Below are 11170 nucleotides of genomic sequence, written 5' to 3' on the forward strand. Positions count from 1 at the left end.
CCACTAAAAGTGAAAATTTTCATGTGGTATCTTCGTAAGGGAGTTGTGTTGACCAAAGACAACCCCGCACGACGCAACTGGCCAGGGAGTAAGAAGTGTTGTTTTTGTACTCACGATGAGACAATCAAACACCTTTTTTTCCAATGCAAGTTTGCACGTTCTACGTGGTCAATCATCCAAATAGCGTCAAATTTATATCCGCCCACAAGTGTTGCCAATATATTTGGTCACTGATTGGACGGTATTCCAAATAGGTTTAAAGCGCTTATAAGGGTGGGAGCGTACGCCTTAATTTGGTCGCTCTGGCTATGTAAAAACGATTTGGTTTTTAATGGAAAAATGCTTCTCCTCTGCAGGTTATTTTCTGTTGTACGCACTCGCTTCATATGTGGTCTATGCTACAACGACCGGAGCACCAATCGATGTTCAAGGTGGTGTGTACGCGGTTGGAGCAGGTGGCTACGAAGGTTTTTTCCCAACATGGGTGGCAGCATAACCTCCGGATCGATCCACCACCACCTTCGACATAGGCATAGTGTCGGTCTATAGGACTTTACTGTTGCCGATATGTCGGTTTATATTTCATGTTTTTGTCAGACTTTTGGATTTGGCTGTGTGCATCTCAGTTATGCAGAGGCCGGGTGTTACTCATAATGTTTTGTATCCCCTTGATGCTACATTCTGAGATAATAAAATCGCCCTTTATCGAAAAAAAAAGTTAGTCCTGACTGACTAGAGATAGCTTCATTAACAGCCAGCGCCTAGATGATCCATCTCTCTTGTCTTCTTGTCTATGTTGGCTGCAACTGCTCAAGATGTATGTGTGGCATTATTGATTTGGGTTATAGTTTCTGAGTGAGTGTCTGAATGCTTATCTGGGAGTTAGAGATGACTTTGAACCAGTTACAAACACTGTGGGTAGAAACACATCGAGCCGAATTTTGCAGGATGCAAAAAAAAATCATGCAATGTTTTGATTATTTCACATAGCCCTCAACTGTAATTTTGTGTATTCAAGCAAAAATGCCCACCTCTGTATTTACCAAAACTTGCATACATTTGAGTGGAACATGCATCAAACTAATCAATTAATAGTCGAATTTAACCAAGCAATGTGTTAAAGTTTCAGAACACCTAAAGAATTAATTTAATTAATTAATGTGGCCTGATTTCAAGTTTCATAGCACCAGCAACCACTAATGTAGCTAGCACAAATAAATAATTTCTTGGTACTCATATACAGAGTGTTAGTTCCGGTGGTTCGAAGCAAGCTTGGCAATGAGCTCCTTTAAAACCGAGGGATAGGTCTCAAAGCCATTAGATGTCATTAATGTTTTCAGACAGGAGGGGAACTGGACTTGGATAAACTTGAAGCACGCCTCCTTCAATCCCTGGCAGTGGTGCTGCTCGGCTAGAGCGAGAGTGGACATCACCATGCTGAGACATATGTGCTCAGACAAGTGCTTCTCGCAGATGCACTTGAGGCGTTGGACATCATATCTATCAGCCGCTACCAGCAAGTCTTGAAGCCACTGCAACCACGTTTCATCCTCTGCTGCCTCCTTTTCTTGCTCATGTTCCACAACTCCCGACATTTTACCTTCTGCTGCTTCCTCTTCTTGTCCTTGTTCCACAATTTTTGCTTTGTCCTCCTCCATGTTGTTGTCCTTCTTCATATAAGGGAATGTGTCAGTGTAGATGAAGCTAAGCAAAGCCTTGAACAATTTTGGTTCTATGTCTTGGATGTGTATGACACTGGATGTCCGTGTGCCCTCCTTCATGGGGCCAAAGAGTTGTGCCATGCATGAAGACCTTAGATCGGTGTGCAGCGAACTTCTCGCGGCCGACCTCGAATGTCACATCAACACCTGCCTCGGTTTCGAAGAGAATGTTAAAATCATGGCAAATGTCAGGCAGTCGCGCCTTGGAGCTAGCAGCATCGTCCTCGGTGTTGTAGACCATGATGTCGCACCGGATGGTGAAACAATCATCCTTTAAGCTCGCCGATTGTTCAAGAGCATCTTTTCGGATAAACTTGTCGCAGCCCCAAGCACAACCAGTGAAGCTGCATGTTTTCATTTCAGCAACGTGCACTGGATTCTGCATCTCAACCTGGTCGATGAAGCTAAAAATGAACTTAGCTTCCACATGCTTCTTGGCATCGTCTTGGAGACAGGAAAGCGAGAGAGAAATGAAGTCGGCACAGTTGGTGGTTTCACCGTTGGGGCAGTAGTGGATGAGCCAGCGGTGGCCTCCCACCATGAAAGGACGAGATCTGATGCCCTCACCGGTGCATGCCTCTTCCTTGGTCCGCGAGTAGTCGTGGACCACGAGAAGGTGGTACCCATAGTCCGCGGTGATGTCGACGGACGACTCGGTCGCAGGGCACAGCTCGCCGTCGGCCAGGACAGATACGCCGGCATGACCGGGCTCACACCTTTGTGTTGAGACAACTCCCTTTCACAGATGAACTTGAGTCGTTGGACATGATATCTGTCTGCCGCTGCAAACAAGTTTTGCAGCCATTGCAGCCGCATTTCATCCTCTAATCCTTTTCTTGTCCTTGCTCCACAACTTGTGACATTTTGTCCTCTTCCATGGCATCATCATCCTCCATGTCAGGGAACGAGTCCGTGTAGACGAAGCTAAGCAAATCCCTAAACGTTGTTGCTTCCATGTCTTCGATCCGTATGACACCGGTCTTATCAGTGCCCTCCTTCTCCTTCATGGGGCCAAAGAGCTGCGACATGAAGACCTTGGTTCGGGCCGCGAGCACACACCGGTGTGCAGCCAGCATCTCGCCGCCGACCTCAAATTCCACATCAGCGCCCACCCCAGTTTGAAGGAGATGGTCAAAGTGTTGGCACATGATGTTAGGCGGGAGCACCACCTTGGCGCCAGCGACATCATCCTCGGTGTTGTTGCAGGAGACCAGGATGTCGCTCGCACCGGATGGTGAAACAATCATCCTTCAGATCCGCCGATTGTTCAAGGGCATCTCTTGTGGTGAACCTGTTGCTGCCCCAAGAAGAGCCATCGAAGATGCACGTTTCCTCTTGACGAAGGTAGACTGGATTCTGCTTCTCAACTTGGTCGACGAAGCTGAAAACGAACTTGGCTTCCACGGGCTTCTTGTCGTTAGCACTTAGCACGGAAACAGGAAAGAGAGAGGGAAATGAAGTCGGCGCAGCCAGAGTTTTCGCCGTTAGGGAAGTACTCGACGTACCAGCCCCAGCCATGGCCTCCTACCATGAAGACACGAGAGCTGATGCCGTCACCGGTGGGTGTCACCTCTTTGGTGCGCGATTAGTCGTGGACCACGAGCAGGTGGTACCCGCAGTCCGTGCCGGTGTCGACGCACGCACGACGCGGTGGCGGGGGACAGCTCGCCGTCGGCCAGGATGGAATGGATACACCGACAAATGAATACATGGCCGACTCGCTGTGCCTTGTCACCGGAAACGGATAGGGTTTAGTTTGCGCGGCCGGCATGTACAAGATGCCGGCCAGGCTACAACTAATGAATAGAGAAATATTAGAGGATAGAAGGGGTAGCTAGGGAATCTGCACACTGCTAGCTACAATCTCTCCAGAGAACAACCAAGTAACAACATGTCTTCATTGTATCAGATCAATTTGCACTTTCACACATTCGGCCGCTGAATTTTTCCGATTCAAGAAATATGCAAATTACTATAATCATGACAATACGAAAGCAACACACGCGGACTACAATCTCTCCAGAGGATCCTACATGTGCATAAGGGTCTCGCTAGGTGTAACAAAGGAACATGCATGTGTACCACATACAAAGTGTTACTTGTGGTGCTTTGAAGCAAGCATGGCAAAGAGCTCCTTCAAAACTGAGGGATAGGTCGTACAGACGTGATCCCAACCATTAGATGCCATTACTGTTTGCAAACACGAGGGGGACTGGACTTGGATAAACTTGAAGCATGCCTGCTTCAATCCTTGGCAGTGGTGCTGCTCGGCTAGAGAAAGAGTGGACATCACCGAGCCCACACTTATGTGTTCAGACAACTGCTTTTCACAGATGAACTTGAGCCGTTGGACGTCATATCTGTCTGCCGCTACCAACAAGTCTTGGAGCCATTGCAGCCACTTTTCACCCTCTACGGCCGGCTCCTCTTCTTGTCCTTCTTCCATAGCTTCTGACATTTCACCATCCTCCATGATATCGTCGTCCATGTTAGGGAATGAGTCTGTGTAGATAAAGTTAAGCAAAGCCTTGAACACTGTTGCCTCCATGTCTTGGATATGTATGACACCGGATGTGGAAGTGCCCTCCTTCATTGGGCCAAAGAGTTGCGCCATGAAGACTTTAGATTGGGCAGCAAGCACGCATCGGTGCACAGCAAACGTCGCACCGTTGACCTCGAACGTCACATCGGCACCCACCTTACTGCCAAGGAGATTGTTAAGGTTGTGGTGTATATCAGGCACGAGCACCAGCTCGGTGCCACTAGCATCATCCTCGGTGTTGTCGCAGACCATGATGTCACACCGGACGGTGAAGCAATCATCCTCCTCTAGATTCATTGATCGTTCAAGGGCATCTATTTTCATAAACCTGGAGTGGCCCCAAGAAGGGGCATCGGAGGGGAAGCTGTATGTTTTCGTCCCACGAATGCACACTTGATTCTGCCACTCAACCTCATCGATGAAACTAAATTCAAACTTGGCTTCCACATGCTTTTCGTCGCAGTTGAGACGGCAAACATAGAGAGAAACAAACTCGGCACAATTCACGTTTTCGCCGTTAGGATAGTACGCGATGGACCAGCGATGGCCTCCTACCCCGAAATCACGAGAGGCGATGCACCGACCAGCGGGTGTCTCCTTCTTGGTTTGAGCGTAACCTTGGACAACAAGCAGGTGGTATCCGCAGGCCGAGCTGGTCTTGACAAAGGTCTTGGTGGAGGGGCACAGCTTGCCGCCGTCCAAGACGGATACGCCGGCAAACGACGACATGGCCGACTCGCCGGAGACAGAGAGGTTTTAGTTTAATTTTGCAAGTCTCACGTTTGTAGATGATGAAGCTTATTGTACGTCTGGCTATATGTATGTGCGTGTATATATTATAAAGATTTTACATGGCCGATTCCAAGACAAGATGATGTAGTACGTCCTACTCCTACACGGACGGAGACGCCAAAACTAGTACTATTACAACTCGTATGAATCTACAACGAACGAGGACACAAAGGAAATAAAATCCGAATCGGACGAGGGCGCTGGAGAGCATCTATATTATCTATCTATCTTCACAAGTTTTCGAACTCAGACCATACACTACCGTAGTACGATGGCCAGGTCCAATGACATTACACGTCTTCCTGTAGGATACATCCATGGAGATCGACGACCAAGACACGGAAACATCCGTGGAAGTCAATTGCAAGAAACCACCACATTTGCGGCTAGCTTTGCATGAAATCACCAACTCGTTAATCTGTTGCAGAAAACACCAAAAAAAACTGTTAAGTCGTTGCAAAAAGCACTGATCGGATGATTTGACCCGTTTAATCACTTTCTTACAAGTGGGGCCAGATTGTAAGGAGTTGACTTAGCAAAAAAAATAACACGCACACCCCTAGATCTAAAAAACAAAAGCAATCAGACCCCCACCCTGCCCCCACACGCATGCGTCGTCCAGCGCCTCGGCGCGCTCGAGAACGTCACCGGCATGTTCCTCGCTGATCGACGCCGGGGCCTCCACCTCCGCGGCCTCATCCTCCTCCTCGGCGATCTCCTCGAGTAGGCTGTTGAGCTCCCGCGCGACGCGCTCCACGGCCTTGCATCTCGGCGAGGATCCCCGTGGACGCCGGCAAGGATGGCCCCTTCTTGCCCCTCCCCCTCGATTCCTCGACGATCTGCTCCTGGATGGCCGTCATCGGCGCCGCCCAATGCGCCTGCTTGGCCGGCACGACGGGGTGTCCGTAGAGGCCCGGTCCTGGCACGGAACGGCGACGATGAGCGCCCACATGGCGAACACGAAGACGGAGCTCATGGTGTAGAGTGCCAGACCGAGCCCGCCCCCGCCATCCCAGCTCTGCCCCGGCTACGACGGGCTGCTGGAGGGTGTCGCCATCACGACCCGCGTGCTATGGAGGTGGTTCGCAGTGCAGCCATGGGCGCCGGCCGCCTCCTCGTCCTCCCCGACGGTGTAACCCTCTCCGTCGCCGACGAGGGCGACCCCATGCATCTCGGCCTGGGCGCCACCATGCCGGAAGGATGGCAGCAGCGCGGAGTGGACAGGGCATCGGTGTTCCGGGGGGGGATATGATTGCTTTTTTTAGATCTAGGGGTGTGTGTGTGTTATTTTTTTCTAAGTCAATTCCTTACAATCTGGCCCCACTTGTAAGAAGAGTTGGTGGTTTCTTGCAATTGACTCCATTCATGGAGATCGACGATGATAACGCAACCCGCATCACGACAGCACTGCTATGGCTCCCCACCCCAATGTTGCCGTGCTACTCCTGCATTCCAATCCAACATTCAGATATATAAACATTCAAGGACGATTCAATTATACTGCTCGTGGTCCAAGACTAGAGAGCAAAATCAACCGACGAACATAAACTGAGAGTAACTGTGTTATAAACTGACACTAATACACAAAGACATATACCCATAAGGATATATGCATTACCTTGGCATTTCATACATGTGTTCACACGAGCAAAGCTAGCTCCATGTAATTTGAACAAAAATATTTTTGTACTAGCATATAAAGAAAAAACATAGCCCCTGTCTGTGCACTGAAAGCTTACCCCATCTTTTCATCGCCGAAATTGACAGCAATCATCTCTAGTGTTTCAAAATACACCAGAATGGGGTCATCCTTTTGGGTACAGGGCACAGCTACAACATTGGACTTTGCAAAATTCCGAGCGCCGACCTTCCACTCAAATTAATGGGAATGGCCGCCCGAGGTGAACACTAAGCACCCAGGAGAAGGTTCCTAGGTACTGTCACCGTAATTGCTATTCCTGGCGGCCTGTCTTATGACTCTTATCTTCCAAATTCCTTCCCCTAAATCGTAGTTCACAAAAATGCCTATCAACATTGATCTTCTTGACAACTGCTAGGAAAAGGTTTTCATGATAGGAAAGGCACAGAGCAACAATATATGACACAATTAATGAAGATAAATATACGAGGATAAAAAGACTAGCTACGGAACTTACACACTGCTGCAATGCCAGATCAATTTGCGCTCATATCTGAATTCACAAGCCATCCATTTCCATGAAGGGAAAAAATGCCCATATGTGTTAGATTTTTCTGATTCAGCATACATGCAAATTATATAGATCGCAAAAGCAATACACATGGACTATGATCTCTCTAGCTAGAGGATCCCACATATGCATACGAGTGTCACTTAGTAGATCTAACAAAGGAACATGACATATACAGCAGAGTGTTACTTCCGCTGGTTCGAAGCAAGCTTGGCAACGAGCTCCTTAAAAACCGTCGGATAGGTCGTAAATACATAATCCCAGCCATTGGTATCCATCACGGCTTGCAAGCACGAGGGAGACTGGACTTGGATAAACTTGAAGCACGCCTCCTTCAATCCCTGGCAGTGGTGCTGCTCGGCTAGAGCGAGAGTGGACATCACCGAGGCCACACTTATGTGTTCAGACAACTGCTTTTCACAGATGAACTTGAGCCGTTGGACGTCATACCTGTCTGCCGCTACCAACAAGTCTTGCAGCCACTGCAGCCGCATTTCATCCTCTACTGCTTCCTTTTCTTGCTCTTGTTTCACAACTGCTGGCGTTTTGTCCTCTGCTGCTTCCTCTTCTTGTTCTTGCTTCACAACTCCTGACATTTCGTCGACCTCCATGTCGTTGTCATACAACATCTCAGGGAATGAGTCTGTGTAGATGAAGCGAAGCAAGGCCCCGAACACTTTTGCATCCATGTCTTTGATCTGTATGACGCTGGACGTCTCCTTCATGGGACCAAAGAGCTGCGCCATGAAGACCTTAGATCGGGCTGCAAGGACACATCGGTGTGTGTTGATTATGTCACCGCGACCTCGAACTTCACATCAGCACCCACCTCGGTTCGGAAGAGAATGTTAAAATCATGGCAAATGTCAGGCAGGAGCACCTTGCGGCCACCACCTGCATCATCCTTGGTGTTGTTGAGGACCATGATGTCGCACCGGATGGTGAAACAGTTACCCCTAAGATACGGCGATCGTTCGAGGGCATCTTTTCTGATAAACTTGTCCTGGCCTCAGGAAGAACCGGTGAAGTTGTACGTCTCCGCCTGACGAAAGTAGACCGGATTCTGCCTCTCAACTTGGTCGACGAAATTGAGACCGAACTTGGCTTCCACGGGCTTCTTGTTGCTGTCATCGTCGTCGTCGTCGTGGAGACGGGCAACATAGAGGGAAATGAAGTCGGCGCAGCTCTGGCTTTCACCGTTGGGGTAGTACCTGATGATCCAATGATGGCCTCCTACCATGAAAGGGCGGGATGCGACGCTCTCGCCGGTGGGCGTCTTGTCTTTGACACCCGAGTAGTCTTGGACCACGAGCAGGTGGTACCCGCAGTCCGTGCTGGTTTCGACGGGCGACTCGGTGACTGGGCACAGCCCGCCGTCGTCCAGGACGGATACGCCGGCGAACGACGCCATGGCGAACCTGCGAGTTCATCGGAAATATATATATATATATATATATATATATATATATATATATATATATATATATATATGTATATATATATGTATGTATGTAATCAGTCAATCGTTGACACTCCAAGCAGCTTCAGAGTTGGGATCGATCGATGAGCTTCAGAGTTGGGCAAACCTGGTTCACGTCCGGCGGCCGTTCTCTCGCTTCTCCCCGGAGGCAGAGCTCGCGCCGCCGCCGGTCCTCCCCGGAGACAGAGTTAGGGTTAATAACTTTTTTCTTGAGGAAAAGTTAGGATCAATAACTAATAACTCACCACGTTAGATGGGCTTTATGATGCGAGAATTCGTGCTATATCCCATTCCAGTTTATTTGTTTAATGGAATGCTAAATAACATTTGGCGGAACTTTTTATTGCCAAACAATAAAATATTTGTAATTTAATAGAAAAAGGTTTCACCTCTCTAATTTTAAAGCTCATGATTTTTGCCAGACAATATAATTTTCACTCGCCTCTTCCCTCCTCTCGCACCGCCGCCTGGCATCCGCCTCCTGTCCTCTCATGCGTCGATGCCTTCACTTCATCTCATCATGTCGTTGTGCAGCCGCTCGTCGGCACGGGCATGTTGGCATGGGCAACCTCGTGTGAACGACCCATGTCCATGTTGGAAATATGCCCTAGAGGCAATAATAAATTATTTACTATTATATTTCTTTGTTCATGATAATCGTTTATTATCCATGCTATAATTGTATTGATAGGAAACTCAGATACATGTGTGGGTTCATAGACAACACCATGTCCCTAGTAAGCCTCTAGTTGACTAGCTCGTTGATCAACAGATGGTTACGGTTTCCTGACCATGGACATTGGATGTCGTTGATAACGGGATCACATCATTAGAAGAATGATGTGATGGACAAGACCCAGTCCTAAGTCTAGCACAAAAGATCGTGTAGTTCGTATGCTAAAGCTTTTCTAATGTCAAGTATCATTTTCTTAGACCATGAGATTGTGCAACTACCGGATATCGTAGGAATGCTTTGGGTGTATCAAACGTCACAACGTAACTGGGTGGCTATAAAGGTGCACTACAAGTATCTCCGAAAGTGTCTGTTGGGTTGGCACGAATCGAGACTCGGATTTGTCACTCCGGTTAACGGAGAGGTATCTCTGGTCCCACTCGGTAGGACATCATCATAATGTGCACAATGTGACCAAGGGGTTGATCACGGGATGATGTGTTACGGAACGAAAAAAGAGACTTGCCGGTAACGAGATGAACAAGGTATCGGCATACCGACGATCGAATCTTGGGCAAGTACAATACCGCTAGACAAAGGGAATTGAATACGGGATTGATTGAGTCCTTGACATCGTGGTTCATCCGATGAGATCATCGTGGAACATGTGGGAGCCAACATGGATATCCAGATCCCGCTATTGGTTATTGGCCGGAGAGTTGTCTCGGTCATGTCTACATGTCTCCCGAACCCGTAGGGTCTACACACTTAAGGTTCGATGACGCTAGGGTTATAAAGGAAGTTTGTATGTGGTTACAAAATGTTGTTCGGAGTCCCAGATGAGATCCCGGACATCACAAGGAGTTCCGGAATGGTCCGAAGGTAAAGATTTATATATGGAAAGTTGTTGTTCGGATTCCGGAAAAAGTTTGGGTTTTTTTGGTATTGTACCGAGAAGCTTCCAGAAGGTTCCGGAGGATGGGTCCGGAGGTCCGGAAATTGTTCCACCATGTCCAATACAGCAGCATGGGCTGTAGGGGGAGCCCTAGCCTTAATGGGCCAGGGGCACCAGCCCCCCCAAGGCCCATGCGCATGGGAGAGGGGAAACCCTAAGGGGAAGGGCCTCCACTTGACTTGGGAGGCACTCCTCCCCCCCTTGGCCGCCACCCCCTCCTCAGATTGGATCTGAGGGGGCCGGCCCCCCTCTCCCTTGCCCCTATATATATGTGAGGGGTGGGAGGGCAGCCGCACCCAAGTTCTAGCGCAGCCCTCCCCCTCTCCCAAGTACTCCTCCTCTTCCGCGGTGCTTGGCGAAGCCCTGCAGGATTGCCACGCTCCTCCATCACCACCACGCCGTTGTGCTGCTGCTGGATGGAGTCTTCCTCAACCTCTCCCTCTCTCCTTGCTGGATCAAGGCATGGGAGACGTCACTGGGCTGTACGTGTGTTGAACGCGGAGGTGCCGTCCATTCGGCACTAGGATCTCCGGTGATTTGGATCACGACGAGTACGACTCCTTCAACCCCGTTCTCTTGAACGCTTCCACTTAGCGATCTACAAGGGTATGTAGATGCACTCTCCTTCCCCTCGTTGCTGGTTTCTCCATAGATAGATCTTGGTGACTCATAGGAAAATTTTGAATTTCTGCTACGTTCCCCAACAGTGGCATCATGAGCTAGGTCTATGCGTAGATTCTTTGCACGAGTAGAACACAAAGTAGTTGTGGGCGTTGATTTTGTTCAATATGCTTACC

At 48.9% G+C, this 11170-nt stretch overlaps 1 protein-coding gene and 3 pseudogenes across 1 annotated transcript; all 4 read right to left on the minus strand.

The window, feature by feature from the left end:
- Nucleotides 1-1247: 1247 nt before the first annotated feature.
- LOC123139839 (BTB/POZ and MATH domain-containing protein 2-like) lies at nt 1248-2415 on the minus strand (annotated as a pseudogene).
- A 2-nt stretch (nt 2416-2417) lies between these two features.
- LOC123139840 (BTB/POZ and MATH domain-containing protein 2-like) lies at nt 2418-3622 on the minus strand (annotated as a pseudogene).
- Nucleotides 3623-3665: 43 nt separating this feature from the next.
- Nucleotides 3666-5026, minus strand: LOC123135288 (BTB/POZ and MATH domain-containing protein 2-like). The gene has a single exon (XM_044554341.1). The coding sequence runs from the start codon at nt 4990-4992 to the stop codon at nt 3817-3819; it is 1176 nt and encodes a 391-aa protein (XP_044410276.1). The 5' UTR covers nt 4993-5026; the 3' UTR covers nt 3666-3816.
- Nucleotides 5027-7079: 2053 nt separating this feature from the next.
- LOC123135289 (BTB/POZ and MATH domain-containing protein 2-like) lies at nt 7080-8983 on the minus strand (annotated as a pseudogene).
- Nucleotides 8984-11170: the final 2187 nt, after the last annotated feature.

This window comes from Triticum aestivum, chromosome 6B, assembly GCF_018294505.1.
Source record: "Triticum aestivum cultivar Chinese Spring chromosome 6B, IWGSC CS RefSeq v2.1, whole genome shotgun sequence".
Lineage (NCBI taxonomy): Eukaryota > Viridiplantae > Streptophyta > Magnoliopsida > Poales > Poaceae > Triticum > Triticum aestivum.